General features: G+C 48.8%; 1 protein-coding gene across 1 annotated transcript; it reads right to left on the bottom strand.

Annotated features, from left to right (window-relative positions):
* Positions 1–6,389: 6,389 nt before the first annotated feature.
* On the bottom strand, positions 6,390–17,766 carry LOC146173600 (uncharacterized). Its single transcript, XM_084585229.1, has 2 exons — positions 17,461–17,766; positions 6,390–7,970 (listed from the first exon to the last, which is right to left on the bottom strand). The coding sequence occupies exons 1-2, from the start codon at positions 17,764–17,766 to the stop codon at positions 6,390–6,392; spliced, it is 1,887 nt and encodes a 628-aa protein (XP_084441355.1).
* Positions 17,767–17,990: the final 224 nt, after the last annotated feature.

Consider the following 17,990-nt stretch of genomic DNA (forward strand, 5'->3'; position numbering starts at 1 on the left):
TTCATCGGTTGCCATTCTCTTCGTGTTGCACCCAGCGCGAAGGGCGGCTGGCGTCTCGCCGAGCTAGCGCGTTTCTGGCTAGCGCTAGCGTCTGGTGTGCACGCCTAGGCTTAGTTCGGCGGCGGCGTTCACGTGGTAGAAACGTACTTGTAGATTCTTGAAAAATGAAGACCCACCTCAAAATCAGGTATTCACGAATTCCCTGCCACTTCACGAAACTGCTGATGCAAGAACTTCGGTGAAAATCGACAGAAATCACTGCGGAATCATATGAAGATGACGGAGCCGATTGGATCACGTCCACACATCTCGGCGACCGTAGCGCCCTCATCAGCGCGTACGGCTGATGAGTTTCGCGATGTTTAGCGTAGAAGCCAAAGCGCGTACATTTGTGCAAAAAAAACAGGAAACACAAGCACAACCACGCCCCGATGCTGTCTGCTGGTTCCATCCCAATATTACACTCCGTGAACTGATCACAATCAGCGCTTAACGCAACGGTTCACAAATAAATAAGACCTGAACTGTTAGAAAGTAATAAATATTTGCACGTTTAGGTTCCCCTACTAAAGCACAGATCAAAACTGCCGCTGAGGTTTTCAGCGATCATCTTTCCAGCAAAAGTCACGGCACATACGTTTACCTTTATATGTTACTTCTCGGGGCATGGATACACTGGAAGCCTCCGCCGGGGTGGCGCAGTGGTTACGGCGCTCGACTACTGTTCCCAAGGACGCGGGATCGAATCCCGGCCTCGGCGGCCGCTTTTCGATGGAGGCGAAAAGCAAGGCGCCCGTGTGCTGTGCGATGTCAGCGCACGTTAAAGAACCCCAGGCGGTCGAAATTTCCGGAGTCCTCCACTACGGCGTCTCTCATAGCCTGAGTTGCTTTGGGACGTTAAACCCCACAAACCAAACCAAACCATCATACAATGTCACTAAGAAAACGACATTCGGCCGCTGGGGTGGCGCAGTGGTAAGACGCCCGACTACTGTCCGGAGTTCCCGGGCTCGAACCCGACCACGGCGGCTGCGTTTCGATGGAGGCGAAACGAAGTGGCGTCCGTGTGCTGTGCGATGTCAGCGCACGTTAAAGATCCCCAGGTGGTCGAAATTACTCCGTAGCCCTCCACTATGGCTCCCCTTTCTCTCTTTCCACTTTCACTCCCACCTTCATTCCTTCCCTTACGGCGCGGTTCAGGTGTCCACATAGCAAGGGTGACAGATACTGCGCCTTTCCCTTCCTGTGAACCAATTATTATTATTATTATTATTCGATCGCTGGACGCCGCGTGCGCGAGCTACGGACATTTTGCTCAAGCGCAAGGGGGACAGAGGGCTCGATGTGAGCGTTGAATATCTACACATTTACCATGCAGAATCACTTGGGAACTAACCTAGCGACCTGAACACCTGCTGATATTCTGTCTTGGTCGCCTGCAGTGCACAAGTAAAGGTGCTGCTCCCGCCGAAGAAACAGACAGGCAGTATTGTTATCGAACACCTTTCTCTGCGAACTGCAGGCGGCCATGCTAGATGAAACACAAGCTGGGGCCACGTACAGCACCGCCGCCAAGGACAGAACGTGTTCAGGAAGACGCTAGGCCCTGCCGCTTGGTCGATTCGACCCTTGGAGCGTCAGCAAGACGTGGTCAGCAAAATGTCTGTACCGCTCACGCCATATACCCTGCCCCTAGCGGCTCAAGTGTCAGAGACTGCTAAAACGGTCTTGAAACGGACGGCAGCTCGCCAACCACCACAGCATCAGACACTAATTCTTCCAATGTCTGCAGTTCCCAGCGGTAACAAAAAACAACAGAAGTACAGCGTCTTTTGACAGAAAGATAATAGCTTAAAAAAACTCCAATCAGCGTTGTTCTGTGCTTTAGTAGGCGAATGCGCATGTGAAAAATATGAGCCGCTTGAAGGCTGTTACATCATCCCACTCAACAGTACAACACTGCAGCCCGTTGCTGGGTTTTGTGCTTTTGAACATGCGAGAGCCGTCTGTGGCTCCATGCTCTTCAATCACCGAGAACAAACATTTAACCTATGCGTCTTTATCACTCAGCGTGGCCCGTGCGCGCTTCAAACATTTCTTCCACAACGCGCCATGAGTCATGTTGATTGACTGAACTACGGCTCAGATCATAATTAAACTACAGCGCTCATTCAAAAACAAAAAAATAATAAAACTACGTTGCTGGCGAAGACTCTTGAGAGTTCCTTGGACTGCCAGAAGATCAAATCAGTCGATATTGTCGACCATAAACCCTGACTGCTCATTGGAGGGTCAAATTCTAAAGTTAAAGCTCAGCTACTTTGGTCATCTGATGAGAAGAGAGGAGTCGCTGGAGAAAGATTTGATGTTGGGAAAGGTTGAGGGTCGCCGGAGAAGGGGTAGGCAGCGAACGCGATGGTTAGATGGCATCCTCGAGGCACTGCAGATGAAGTTATGTGATGTTAGGAAGATAGTGAGAGACCGGAAAGCGTGGCATAACATGGTCCATAGGGTCACGAAGAGTCGGACACGACTGAACGACTGAACTGAACAGAACAAGAAACTATGAGACCTAATGCAATTATATGCGATTTGTATGTGATTTCTTATGCGAATTGAGTGAGATCTCCTGACAGTTTTGACTACCTCGGGTTTTTTAGCGCGTGCTTTTGCGGTTCGCTTCCACGTCATTCGTACAATTAGTCAGCAACCCCATCTCCACCGCAAGTCCTTCCTAATTGTGTAAAAAGACTAGCGCAAAAACACGGGGTCAAAGGAACACAGAACGACAGGACGGCCGCTTTCTAATCACTTCTTCTGACATTCTTAATCACTTCAAATCGCAACGCAGCCGGCGCAGCCGGGCTCAAATCCGCGAGTACTCCGGCTCGACGCTCCGAGTATTAATAGTGCCACGCACTCGATGCCGCAAGCATAGCAGCGACGGATACTTCCCACTTCGATGGAAGCAAAACGAACAAGGAGTCCGTGTACTGTGCAATCCCACTGCATACATTAATGAACAGTGGGTGGTCAATATTATTGCTTTGGTTTGATTTGGTTTGCGGGGTTTAACGTCCCAAAGCAGCTCAGGCTATGAGAGACGCCGTAGTGGAGGACTCCGGAAATTTCGACCACCTGGGGTTCTTTAACATTTACTGACATCGCACAGCACACGGGCGCTTTGCTTTTCGCCTCCATCGAAAATCTGCCGCCGAGACATCTATTATACGTACGGCATCTCCCACATCCCTGGTCGCATTTGGGACATCAAGCCGCACAAACAAAACCAGACAACTTGAAGAAGCTGTGATCACACCACATGCAGCTTCAGAACATTAAATGTCCCAAGTTGCAAACATGCACCGAACGTGTCTAGGCTGACAGCTTCACTCTATGCTTACAGATCAAATCCGCGCACACATGTGCCTTGGACTGTGCCAGGCATGCACTGTAATCCGTGCCACTGCCGCTGGATGAAAGCACACTGCGCCTTAGATCAAACGGCCGTGGCTATGCATGGGAAATATCTCCAGTACAAACGCTGTTTCCTCAGCTCGGTGTGAAATATGACCGTGCCCTGAAGGACACATTTAGAAAGCTGTGCCACGTGATAGTGAGAGCGACGATCGTTTCTCCAGCCCGCTTTGAAATCACATGATAAGTGGGATGAATATAAGGTTCTGTACCACAAAGTAGAATAAACGAAAGAAGACAAGCATCCTCTGATTTTACAGGGAATGTTCGGTATTTGTTCCGTTTCTCCACTCTTCCTCGAAGATCGCTGATGTCTTCAGGAAACTATTATCAGTTTCTGTTCCTGTCTACACTTTTTTGCGCGAGGGGTAAGCGCCCAGTTGTCCCTAACTGGAGAGTTTCACAAAAATCGACTCCACAGTGAGAAAGAGGCGGGATCAAGTCCAAGATCGACGAGCGTAGAGGCGCCGTTTCTTGCGTCGCATATTTCTTAATATGCATTACACTGTATGTTCCGTTGTATGTCTCGTTGAGTGTTGCAATCAGCCTCACCACAGAAGCTCAGTGGTTCGGGCAAAGGACGACTGAGCCAGGCGAGCCCGGTTCGATAATGGCCGCGGCGATCGTGTTACTTTTGGCGGAGGCGAAACGCAATGTATCGTCCACTGTGCAGTTTCAAAGAACCTCGGGTTGTCGCCATTTTGTGTACTGCTCGACTACGGCAACCCTCATTGCACTAGTTGCATTAGGTCTCTAAACGCCATGAAACAAAACAAAACCGTTGTGCAGCATTTCTGCACCTCCTCTGTTGCTTGAGTTGTTTCCAGGCAGATTTATATTGGATAGAGCTTAGTGGTGAAACTAACTTTCAGAAGACGCTCCCATTTAAACAGCCGCATGATGGGGAAGTAGATGAGCTAGTGAGTGCTGTTTCATTACCCGTCTACTAGCAGCGACGATAAAAAGTTTCATGAGCAAGAATATAGAGACAGTGGCACTCTAATCGAGAAAAAACAGCATGTCACAGGCTGCCTCCACGTGGATTGCTTTGTCTGGAGGCAGATAATCAACATCATCGGTGTACCATTAAGAGGTGTCATTATCAAAACATTTTAAACGCCAATAGCTTTGCACGATACATGCATGCCCTATAGGCCCCGACAGCGCTTATTAAACGCGTGTAGAGAACTGGGGCTTTGCTAGCCCCCGGGTGTTGGACAGTACCAGGACGTATTCACTCTAGTTCATTCCTTTGCTATTGTCCCACGCAATCTCTCTCATTTGAATGGCTCTGATACATGCAGCAAAAGAATAATGTTTATGGAAAAAATGGCGGCGCAGTGTCATTAGATCATTTATTGCTTTGTACTTGATTTTACGGAGAAACTGAGGACACAAGGAGCAAAACAGGGCATAAAAAAGTTGCTGTCATCTTTTTCATTGCAAAAATTCAGTCAGCAGGGTCGTTCCAATATTCGGAGGCGCCTGAGGTTCATGCTGTGGACGTGTACAACCAAGCACAGATGCACACACTAAGTGAAGCTCAAAGTAAATGGCAAAGTGTTCTCTTCTCAAGGGGTATGACAGTCGTATGTTCACTCATTTCTAAGGCTAACACGAGAGCTCTTTGGGTTTGTCGTCTACCCGCTGTACAACCACTTTCACCGTCGAGGCCTCTGAAATTGAATAACCTCTCGAAATCCCATGGATAACCCACTGTTCTGTCCTTACGCCTAAACAGAAGAAAGGCCTTTTATCCATAGAATGTCCAAAGCGTCAGGAAAGGAATGATATTCAATCATGCAGTTTAACAAGTCATCTTCTAGGCTGCTTGCAGAAGCCTTTCTTCGTACCGTCTAGATTCCAGATCAGTTAGGAATCCCATCAAGTGCGTAAAAATAGTTGCACAAACCACAACCGCAAATCCCTTAAAAGCTTCCAAAAAATAAATCTGGCACACATCTGATACCAGCGGTAGATATTACTTCTATATTTAGTCTCATTTTTTATTACTTTCATGCGCGGTCATGTTTCCCGTTTGTTCCATTCTCTATATTCATTGATTTCATGCACAAGTGTTTAGTTAGTGCGACTTTGTTACCATCGCTGTACTCTTGTAGAAGATTTTCTTCTTTGTCGCCACGGTGCACCATTATCTATTTTCTATCCAAAAAGTGATTGGGTTCCTTCTCGATTGCTCGATGCTCTCAGAGTGCGGCCAGAAGCAATATGAATGCTCATCTGTGCTGAAAACTTTACTTGCAGTCACTTGTAGTCACATGCAGCTACCACCACTATACCACTACAGCCACTTTAATCGAACAGCTCCAGGTTTAGTGAGAGTGAAACGGTGTTTATTCTGTACTGCCTACCTCCCTTCTATAAGTACATCAACATCATGATCAAGCCTCCGGCCTTGGCCAACATTTGCTGGCAGTATATATATGCTAAAAACCGCAAATGAACAAACATTTCTCACGATAGTGCATAAAAAGGCAAGGCTATAAGAGCTGAAATGTTATGAAGGAAATGTCAAGTAAGAATATGAAAAAAATGTATATAATACAAGTAACTTCGATTGAGATGTGAACGGTCTGTTAGTGTTCACGCCAAAAACTATACCACCACCGCTGGTTGCTGGAGCTAAAACGTCAGTCCTTATATTTGAGACGTAGCTGATCATAGTAAATCTGGGCTGCGATTAAGAAAAAAAGAAAGGGAACAGGAAAGATAACCTGGTCACGGATTTGGTCAAGTGAGTGGACGGAGCAGGGAAGGTGATTGCCAACGGTGAAATACGCATGCGCAGTTAATAGTCTAGAATAATTACACATTTAATGGAGGACTACGAGCGTAGGTTGTAGGTATCCAACACAGTGTTACTGCTCAGCCTCGGGTGACGCAAAGGGAGGCTAAATATTGCAGCGCCGTGGTATTGCCATTTGGTCTGAACTACTGCAGCCGAATGTTTGATGAAACTCCGCCATGGTGGATACCGCAAGTGTGCAAGCAGCCGAAGCGGTGTCCTGGTCGACGGAGTTGATGTCCGCACGTGATTTTCCACCAGCACAAAGCGAGAGGCACGCGCGTCGAAAGAACAGCTGCGTTGAAAAAAATGGCGCCTCACTTTTGGATGCACCTATGACAGCAAACGACCCTACTCGGAAGACAACTCTCATCGCATATGCTGCTGCGGCTGCCTCGTCAAACTGTGCGTCACTCAGATGGCCGTGGAAGGCGCTGGAGGAATTGGCGTAGCAGCTCCGTGCCTCTGCGTAGTTACTGGCAGTGTCGCTCGACCATGGAGAGGTTGTCCGTATATTGAGCATCTGCGACATCACTTTGCGGGCGATGTGGAAACCCTGCATCGCAAGGTTGGCGTAGCTTCCAGCAGGGATGTCGTCAAAGAAGACCGGAGGAACGGCGAACATGTGCGGCACGACTAAGGTGTTCGTCGTCGAATCCGCTAACAGCTGTGCCTCTACGTTGCTGTTGTTGTCCTCGTTCACGAAAAGCGTGACATCCTCATCTACGTCATCGGGGACCTTAAACCTTCTTAGCACATTCGCTTTATTGTATATCCAGTCGTTGCTGCTCATGCCGAAGCTCGGATTGTAGCGGCTGTGGTCCAGCTCTTCCTTGGACAGATTACCAGTGCTGAACGTCGATACGCGCATCTCTTTTGCTTTGGCCAGGGCGGTGATCCGGTCTTTTGTGCTCATCCACTTCGGGTGCGTGACCCCTTCTTCATCTATCACCTTCTGCAATGTCGAAAAGTATCCGCTTATTTCTTGGGCACTGGTTTGCGAGATGGACAGTACCTCTGAGAGAGCTGGAAGCCAGATTCGTTTGAATGTGGCCATGGTGTCATCATGGCACGTCTTCTGGACCAACTCTTGCTCGAGCTTCGTGGATGTGGCGGTTAGCGTAAAGTCGAGCTTGAGAAAGTCAACTGTCAGCAGTGCAATAGAGTACACGGCCTTGACTGGCGCTGTCTTGTGCATAAGAACTGATTTGAGGTTGCTGCATGTGGCAATAAAGTTTCTAGCTAGGACATATATGTCCGTGGGCAGCTTCATTTCGTTTTGCGAGTTTGCCCCTTCAATCCACTTGCTGGGCGGGAACTCAGCGCAGTCTGCTTCTGACGCCGGCACCAGTGGAGAGCGCAGCGTCTCTCGGAGCGTCTCGTTAAACCCTATAGTATCGTCCAGCGCCAGGCACGATGTGATGGTGGTGTCGGTGAAGCCCTCCTCTCCGATGGCTTTTAGCACAGCGGTGAGGTAACTGTTGCCATGGCTGTTTCTGCCCATACTTGGGAGTCGCTGTTTGAAGGAGTTCGCTCTGTCTACTGCAATGTAGGCCCTATTCTCTATAATTCCGGTAGTTATCCTGAAAAGGGAGTGGAGCCGATAGAGGAAGGACAGCTGAAGCAGCTTGGAAAACGCCTGGCCGGTAGTCATGTTGATCCAGGACTGCTGACTTGTGCCAGAGACCTGAGGAAAAAGGTGTATTTTGTTTTAATACTCCTTAAGATTGGAAAGACTGGAAGAGCCACTGGAAAGCTCTGCAAACATTCAACGTTCTTACTAGCAGAAGGCGACCAAGATTTTAATGGGAGAACCATCTACATCACGTGTTGAAATTTGGTAGACGCCAGCCAATGGGAATTGTCCGCTCTGGCAACGCCGCTTCCCTCTAGGCTGCGAATAATTTTCATTATAAATAACTCAATTGTCCCTGTGAGCCGTCTAATGCTGCTATTAATAAGACCCCTAGTTAAAGGAACCCTGAATAAAATATAAACCCAGCGTCGACAGACTGCCGCATTCCAATACCAAAGGGCTCTTTCCCTTAAAACGCAGGTTTCATCAGCGAGTCATCGACTTGAAGTTCAAAAATTAAATGCAGGAATCCGAACCAGTGCCCATTTCTTGAGTAGGCTATGGTGACCAGGTTTTCAGCCAGTGATCTCTGAAGCAGAGTATCACCGTTATTTGCCGTTCTGCCCTGATCACGGAGTCCTTTTTACTTCTGGAGTCGTGGGTTATAGTGGCCGGAATATTTATGAATCCAATTTTATCACCCATACGGTCACCTTTTATTTTTTATCATCAGCAATGCTCATCAAGATTGCTCGTTTATCATCAAGATCCATTAATATTCATTTTTTTAAGATAGTCAAATTTTAATGAAGTAATTGTCATCGAGCATAATCCGCTTCTCATGAATCGAGCAGACGCTGCTTCTTTTGTCTCCGCGAAGAATGAGAGGCTGTAGTCTGGGAAAGAAATATTTTAGTTTGTGTCTATTGTGTTATGTGTTGTTTCTATTTATTCCTTCTATTATTTTTCTTATTTTCTGGCTTTTGGCCGGCACGGGGCACACTTTTCTAAACGTGACCTGCCCAGGCATGTGGCCTTAAGGCCCCTGGCATATACGCCCGCTAATCAGGAAAGATGGCACTATACCTGCTGATACCAATACACTGTCTCAGTGCAGCCAGGCTTTTCTTCTAAAAGGGTTTATTCACAGTGTATAGAAATGCTCAGTTTTGTACACCCCGCTTCAAATCTTATGGCAAAAGCACATGTTCAGCTCTCCAAGGAAAGCTATTTCTGTGTAACCTGGGTTCACAGCATAAAATAAACGACACTACGTCATGTTCCGACCAAGGTGGCGAGCATCAATTGCATCCGACATCCGGAGGATTTGTCAATATTATTTTTGGACTAGCTTGCTAAACTTGGAGTTGGATTTAAGACATGTCTAGCGGTGGCTTCCATTTGTTTTAGTATATATACAAAAAATCAAATGTTTCTATTGTTGACTCTAGATCACCGAATAATTAAAGTACACATGTGGAAAAGATTTTTGGGATCACTCAAACTACGCTTTTAATGGTATGGTAAAACACATTTAACAGTTCCCGTTTACTGGCTACACCTGGCGGATTCTCGATCACATTCTTCCGCTTCGCTACTCGCTTGATAAATAATATTATAAGTAATAGAGTAAAGCAATATAATCGAAAGCTCTATTAACCTTGGTTTTGCATCGTTGAACAAGATTGTACACGTTTTGGTGATTTGAGTTGGGCAGGAGCTAATGCTGCGTCTTAAGCGCAGTAGTGGTAGCACATTTAACACTTCTTCGAGTAGTGTGAGAGAGGTCGACTAACAGCGCACAGATCGGCAGCATGGCAAGCAACGAGCAACAGCTTGAAGAACCGTGAAGACGAAGCTACACTTCCATCCCTCCTAACTCCCTAATTACCCAAACAGCAGCCGACAGCCATCCCTTCAGTCAAACAAAGGCTTCATTCATTCATTCATTTCAGAATGTTTTTTTTTTTGGCTTTTGGGGGAAAAAGAGGCGAAGTATCTGTCTCGCATTTCGGTAGACGTTTACACTTTATTATGTCCAGGCCATTCGAAACCCGCCCGCCGCGGTGGTACACTGTTTAGGGCGCTCGACTACTGTGCCAAAGGATGTGGGGTCGAATCCCGGCCGCGGCGGTTTCTTTTCAATGAATATTACCTCGATAGGCCCGAATTGCCTTGACATTAGTCCCCCAGCCGCGCTGGTGCAGTGATTAGGGCTCTCGACTTCTAAGCACAAGTGTGTAGGATCAAATCCTGGCCGCGCCTGTCGCTTTTCGATAGAGGCGAAAAGCAAGGCACACGCGTTAGGTGCGATGTCAGCGCATGTCATAGAACCCCAGGTGGTGCAATGTTACGGAGGACTCCACTACTCCGTCTCACAAATCATCAGCTGCCATGAACGTTAGGCCCCACAAATTAAAACAAATATAATTTAATGTAGGCGTCCATCGAAAAGTGAGACGATAGAGCTCTTTCCTTTCCCTCAAGTCAACGCAAGATATAAAAAAATTGGCTGTGGTTTAGCTTGGTTAAGCCTGGTGACTGCGAAGTAATACGTGGTACTATTACTGTACCGCTTGTGGTGATGCTTGACTGTACTATATTCACCATGGTGACCATCCGGTTATGTTTGCTGTTATGGCTATGATAACGCTTGACTGTACTATGTTTAGCTATGGTTTTACATACGTCTGGAAGAAAGGCGCAGTATCTGACACACTTTCTCCGACAAGTGTGCGTTTGGATTGTACGCCATCGCTCCTGTCGCGTGGCGTTCCTTGGCGCGCGTTTAAGTGTGGGATTGGCAGGAACGCTCACAAGGTGAGACTTCTCAGGCTTTCGCCTTTCACTACTTTAGTCGCCGAACTGGTAGTGCTGCTCGTAGATACGCGTTCCAAACTATCGGACAAATTCGTACCTTCCTCTCCTGCTTCTGTCGTCGATTCTGCTACCGAAGACATTGACCGCCTTTTCCGCCTAGCTGCTTCTTGCGCTCGTCGCTTGGAAAGCCGTTATTCTCGCTCTTCTTCTTCTCTGTGGCTCGCTTTAGCTTCCTCTTTGCAACCTGCCTAAGCGCTTTGACTGTAGGCGGCATCTCATGGCTTGACAAGAGGAGCGGAGTCAGGCCGTAACTGCCACCGCGCAAGGCGACGGTGAGCCCCCGCTCTTACACAGATGGTATGACGTCACGCAGCGCGCAGCGCCACTGGTGAGAGGAGCAGAAGTCAGGCGGTAACTGCCACCGCGCAAGGCAACGGCGCGAGTTGAACCCCGCTCTTAACAGATGGTATGACATCACGCAGCGCGCAGCGCCACTAGTGAGGGGAACGGAGTCAGGCCGTAACTGCCACCGCGCAAGGCGACGGCGCGTGTTGAGCCCCCACTCTTATGATTGATTGATTGATTGATTGATTAAAACTTTAATTTCCACCGATTTAAAAGGCCCCCTACTCCCCGCTCCTGGCACGCAGGCCTGAGGAACGGGGGCTGGAACCTCCGCGACTAAGGACTGGCGAATATACATTGGTTATTCGCGGCCTCAGCCGCCAGGCGGACGGCTTTCTGCTGGTCAGCGGGGACGTCGCTTCGCAGCAGGGTTACCCAGGCTTCTCTACTTTTAATGTTGTCCCTAGCGCCCGGAGACTTAGGGCATTCCCAAATTATAGGGTCGAGGGTCCCCCTCGCTTCGCAGGCTTTACATTTATCGTTTTTTCTCTCCTCTATCTGGGTGTGAAACAACCAGACAGGGTTCGGGAAATTTCCGGCTTGTAATCGCCGCCAGGCTATGGCCTCTTTGTTATTTAAGCTAGGATCCGGTGGCGGCATCAGACGTCTTCCTAATCTATAATTTTCGATTATTTCTTTATAGGTTTGCAAACGTTCGTCCATCGCCTGGCAGTCGGGCGGCTCCGCGTTTGCCCGGAAGTAGAGATCTCGGGCTAAATCATGGGCCGCCTCGTTGCCGGGGACGGACGTGTGTGCTGGGACCCAAATTAGGGTGATTTTGCGATCAATTTTAGTTGCAGCTTTTAGAATTCGGGCGGCTTCTTGTGAGACCCTGCCTTTTCCGATATTCCAGAGAGCAGTTTTGCTGTCGCTAAAGATCAATCTAGCCTTCGTTCCGACGCAAGCGAGCGCTATTGCGACCTCTTCAGCCGTGTCTATGTTTCTACTTCGGATGGTGGCGGAGACGACTGGTGCGCCGCTACCATCGACTACCGCGGCGACTGCCGCCCCTGATAGGCCGCTTGCAGCGTCTACGTAGGCAACTTCTTTTACTCTGAATTCTTTTGCACTTTTAACCAGTGCTTCTGCTCTCTTCTCCCGTCTCTCCTTGTGGTATTCTGGGTGCATGTTGCGGGGGAGAGGACGGACAATGATGTTCTCGCGACATTGTGGTGGTAGGAAAACCTTGTCGGCTGTGCCCCTATCTATTTTTCGACCCACCCATTCTAAGATGGTTCGACCCGTGCTCGACCTACTTAATCTTTCATGTTGGGCGATTCTCACAGCTTCAGCAAGTTCCGTCCAGCTATTATGCACTCCCATTTCTATCAGGCGTTCCGTAGAAGAGGAGATGGGTAGACCCAGCGCCCTCTTGACGCAACGCCTGATGAGTGCGTCTATCTTTTCTTTTTCATTGGTCCTGATGTTGAGGAACGGTGTGGCATAGCATATTCGACTTATTATGTACGCCTGCATCAGTCTCAAGAGGCTTCTCTCTTTGAGGCCTCTGCCTTTGAATGCAATCCTCCTAAATATTCCTGTTACCTGCGTCGCGTAGGTAGTGAGTTTTTTTATCGTTCCGTCATTATACCCGTCCTCTTGAATAAAAAGTCCGAGGATTCTGATTTGCTGGACTCTTGGTGCGATTTTGCCGTCGACCTTTATTTCTACGTTAAAGTCGCCCTTGCACCTCATTGATTTTGGATTATATATGAAAAGTTCGGATTTTTGCGGAGAGCACGAAAGACCCCTTTCGGCCGCGTAGGACACAATGGTGTCCGCCGCCGCCTGTAGGCGTTCCTCTATGCTGCCATCGCTGCCGTTGTTCATCCAGAGATTAACGTCGTCCGCGTAAATGCTGAACTTCAGGTCTTTTATGACTTTAAGGGCGGCAGGAAGGCCTCTCATCACCACGTTAAAAAGGAAGGGGGAGAGCACCGAGCCTTGCGGAGTTCCTTTACTTCCCAGGTGGACAGTGGGGGATTCTAGGTCCTGAAACTTTAGTTTCAACGTCCTGTTTGTCAGGAAATCCATTACGTAATTATATGTCCTCTCGCCGACTCCTAATTCCTGTAGTCCCGCGAGAATTGCCTGGTGTTTTACGTTGTCAAATGCTTTTGTTAGATCTAGTGCTAGAATTACCTTCGCGTCTCTGGATTTCGAGTCAATTATGTCATGTTGTAATCGGAGCATTACATCCTGTGTGCACAGGCCCGGTCGGAACCCGACCATCTCATGCGGCCACAGGTCGTTTTTCTCCATGAAATTAGTTAGCCTTGTTTGGATTACGCGTTCCATAAGCTTTCCAATGCATGAGGTTAGAGAAATAGGTCTGAGGTTTTCCAATTTCGGGGGCTTGCCAGGTTTTGGAATTAGCACAACGTTTGCAGTTTTCCACTGCTGGGGAAGACGACCGCTACTCCATACTTCTTGCATGTAGTTGGTAAGTGCCGTTATGGAAGCGCCGTCTAGGTTTCGTAGCATTTTATTTGTTATTCCATCGGGGCCGGGAGCTGATCGCGTCTTTAAGCTAAGGATTTCGGCTCTAACTTCCGCTTCTGAGATGGGCGCGTCGAGGGCCTCGTTCGGTGGGCCCGCGTATTGCCTAAGAGGGAGGGATGTTGTATCGCCGACATATGTGTCTACGAGTTTAGTTATTAGTTCCGCGTCAGTCCCCTCGAACGCGTGTCTTGCCTTTGCTATTGTTGTGTTTGACTGTGTTTTCGAACTGTCGGGATTAAGAAGATATCGTAGCAGGCTCCACGTCTTTGAAAGGCTCATGTTGCCCTCCATTTCATCGCACCTGTTACACCAGTTTTGCTCGCAGAGTTTAATTGCATAATCCTCAATTTCCTTATTGTGCCTGGCTATTTTTCGCCTTAGGTTTCGGTTCCATCTCTGACACCGGAGGCGTCTTTCCATACCTTTTTTTGCTTCCCACATGTGTAGGAGTTTCCTGTCGACTGTTTTCGGTGCATCGTCCCCCTCTAGGGTAATGGTAGCGAATTTAACGTGGTGCATGAGGGTTTCTGCCCAATCGTCGATATTTTCAATATTTTGGTCCATGTTGGCAGATTCCCTAATTTGTCTGAATTTCTCCCATTCGATTGCGCTGATGATCTTTTCTCGTCTTACTTTGACTCCCCGTTTAAGCGTTATTTCGAGGACGTAATGATCGCTTCCAAAGTTGAGCTCTGTGTTGTTCCACCTAAGCTCCTCTATGTTTTTGGTAAATGTTAAGTCTGGGGTTGTGTCTTTGCTCACACTGTTTCCCACCCTCGTCGGGCAGCCAGAGTCTGTCTGCAGGGTGAGGTTTAATTCGTGAAAATCTTCCCATAACTGCCTGCCCTTCGGATCTTGCCTATTATATCCCCACTCTTGGTGGCAGGCGTTGAAGTCTCCTACAATTAGCAGGGGGTTAGCTCCGGCTGCCTTCATTGCTTTGCGAAATAATGTCTTGAACCTAACTTTGCGCTGCTGAGGAGAGCTATATATGTTTAGGACGAAAATACTGGGTTCCTTCTTCCTGCCCGTGATGATTTCAACGAAAACCGCCTCAATGTCGCGAGAACTAATTTCATGTTCGATCACCGCTAAGTTCCTTTTGACGAATGTAGTGACCCGGGATTTTTCTCCCCGGCCACTAGCAAACGCTTGATATCCTGATAATTTAATTACTCCTTTGCCAGTTTCCTGTAGGGCTACGGCTAGAGGTTTTTCAACTATTTGCTCGAGATGTTGTTGCACTAACGCTCGCTTGCGCGGGAATCCTCGGCAGTTCCACTGCCATACCGTCGAATTAATCTTTGGTTGCGTTTTGCCCATGTTGGAATTGGTCAAGTATCTCTTCTCTCACTGTTTGCCTTTCTGCCATAGCACAAAGAGCCGCGTTTGTTTGTTTAGATTGTTCCTGAATTCGGTTTAGGGCGCCTATGATATTGGTCATGCCTGTCTCAAGCCGCTCGAGTCTCGCCCCGTATTTTGCGTCTAGTCTACGCTCTATTGCCGCCATCGGATCCGTTTCCCCGCCTCTTCGTTTCTGCGGGGGAGGTGGCCTGCACTGTTCAGTGATCATAGCGTCCTCCTCCGTGTCTGACGCCGCGGGTGGTGTTAGCACCTTGGGCGTCGCAGGTGGAGGTGTCGGTTGGGCTACTTGTTTTGCGGGGAGAGCCTGTGGAGGCGGGGGAGCCCCGGAATTTGGCTGTGATTTAGATTGGTATTGGTTCTGAGTGAGTTTCTTAATTATCTCCCTCAGTTCCGCAACTTCCTTTCTTAACTTTTCTATTTCTTTATATTTTTCTTTGTTTTCCTCATCTTTAGCCTGGGGAACCCCACTGCTGAAACTCACGGTTTTACTGTCCCCGCTCGGGCTTCGCTTTTGGGTGGCCGACGGGTTCCTTGGGCCCCTGGAGTTAGCCGTGACTCTGGATTTGGACCCCGACCTGGACTTGGATCCGGACCGCTCCCTGCTGCTGCGGGAGCTTGAACGGTGACGTCGGTTGGCGTCCTCCAACTGCGGGAAGTCCCCGCTCTGCGCCCGGAAGCCTCCGTCCCTTTCTTGAGAATATCCGCGTTGGTCACGGTGGTCTCTTCTGAATTTCGAGCGTCCTCTGCGGCCGCTCTCAGGTGTGGTGTTGGGATATTGGTGCTGCTCGTTGTGCTGCTGCTGCTGCTGTTGCTGCTGTTCGGCAATTTTCTGCTCCCATTGACGTTTTTTGGTCTGGTAGGGAGTCCTGTAGAGTTCTCTGCACTTCTTGTCGCCAAGCGGATGGTCTTTACCGCACAGCTGACATTTTATTTCGCAAGTGTGTCCCTGATCTGGGCGCTCTTCTCCGCATCCTCTGCACTTAGCGTTATTCGGATCTGGGCAGACATCTTCGCGGTGCCCTAGGCGCCCGCATGCGTTGCAAACCTCGTATTTCTTTCTGTATAAGACACATCTTTGCCATGTAAGTGAGAGTTTCACCCACCTCGGCACCTCTGGTTTTTCAAACAGTATGAGCACGGTGGTTGAGCTCCTGCCCAGGCGCCTGGCTCCTAGCACGGGGGGGTTGCCTTTGATCGTGCGTAGCCGTTGCACTATTTCTTCCTCGGTGATGCGAAGGGGAATGTCGTGTACCACCCCCTTACCGCAGTCTTCGGGCATAGCGACATACGCCGTGATTTCAATTTTCTGGCCCTCGAATTCGAGGACGCGTAGTGCGACGTATTTTCTTTTCCGGTCTTCGCTGTCTGTTGCGATGAGGATAGACTGCTGTTTTGTGTTGACCGAGAAGGTGTCTTCCGCGGCCTCTCTGATGTTTATATTTGCGGTGCGAGCGATCAACTCCGCAAGTTCAATGTTGCCATACTTAAGTAGGCGGCTGACTCCTCCCCGTGGGCGGAGAATTATTTTGTCAGTTCCGTCAGGTATCTTGATCGATTGCCTTTCAACCGACTTTGCTGCCAATCTCTTTCCGGCGAGCTTGGACGCGGCTCGCTCTCTCCCTTGATCATCGGTGACGCTGCGTCCCTCGTTCTCAAGTGGCACCGCCTTTCCTCTTTTCTTGGCAATAAACCACTGGCCAGGTTCTTTCAGCTCCGCAGGGTCTATGCTCGTTCCCTCCACAGTTTCCATCATTTTCGCCGAAATTCTAAACGGCCGGGGGTGCCTTTGTTTGCCTAGGCCTAACTAGGCCTAGTGTCCCCCGTGGCTTGCGAAGTTCTTCAAAGCCTCAAAAATGTGCGAAAGAATCGGCCCACCTTGGAGTCTTGATAATCCGCGGTGAGCGCTTCCTGAATAGAGTCGAATCCCAGAAAATTTCCGAAATCCAGTGGCCGAAATAGAGCGCAAGCGTTCGTGGTCGATGAAGCCCATCGATTGCACGTCCGCACTCCAGCTTGGTCGGCGTGGAACTCCCCCCCACTCTTATACAGATGGTATGACGTCACACGGCCAGGTCACGCTAAAGGTCAAGCGTGGCTGCCACCGCCGCGCCTTTTGACGGGCAGAGGTGGTAGCTAAAGTAGTATTGCTTCGCAATAAAAGGGGCTGAAATAAAAGGAGGTGTTGAGGTGATATGGCGTCAATATTTAAGGCTAACACTCATCATCCTATAACTCAGACCATCAAACTGTGTACAACCTTGCTTAGCGACGCAAAACAACGCCTAACAGAGTTTTCCGTCGTAAAACAGGCTCAAGCCATGCTTGAACAACCATTATTTTTTCTAGAGGCAGTCTTTCAGTATAGGTAAAAGGCGGAATGTTTGCGAAAAGGGGACGATGGTCAACGCGTATACGTCGACCATTCCTTTAAACAAGTGCATCAGTAAACCGTCCCCTTTTAAGCTCTCGAGACCATTTCCCCAGAATTCATCAGCAGCAGTCCTCTCACCTCGAGAACTTTGCTGACGATTTCACGGACGGTCCTTGGTACGCCCAGGTACGCAACGCAGGTGCCATAATATCGAGACACCATGTCGGCAGGCTGAGAGCCAGATACCCGTGCCATCATCAGCTGGTGCCGCCTGCTGGTATAGTTGAGAAACGCATCGGCCATAAAGGACGAAGGTATCTGAGCCGTTGTATTTCTGAGCCAGTGGCCGCAGACGTGCCGGTAGAAGTTGTGGCACGGGTTCATGTGCTTGTCCACAATGGCCTCCATGTAATTCAGCACCTGCGGTCCGAGGCGGGAACACATATGTGCCTACTATTCATGTGTCAGTTCTATCCTGATGTCACACAGCGCGCTACATCGGCAGTCTGTACTCTTGTGGGTAACCGACCGCCTGCTTGAATATTTTAAACCTTCAGCCTTCAATGCATTATAGCCAATAATAGATTCGGCACAAACGTAAGCAATTTCACGTGAATGCTTGAAGCAGTGCTCAGCTAACAGCATATGTGGTGAATGAGGAAAAAAAT

Source organism: Amblyomma maculatum, chromosome 11, assembly GCF_055883805.1.
Source record: "Amblyomma maculatum isolate TAMU_Amacu chromosome 11, ASM5588380v1, whole genome shotgun sequence".
NCBI classification, from domain to species: Eukaryota; Metazoa; Arthropoda; class Arachnida; order Ixodida; family Ixodidae; genus Amblyomma; species Amblyomma maculatum.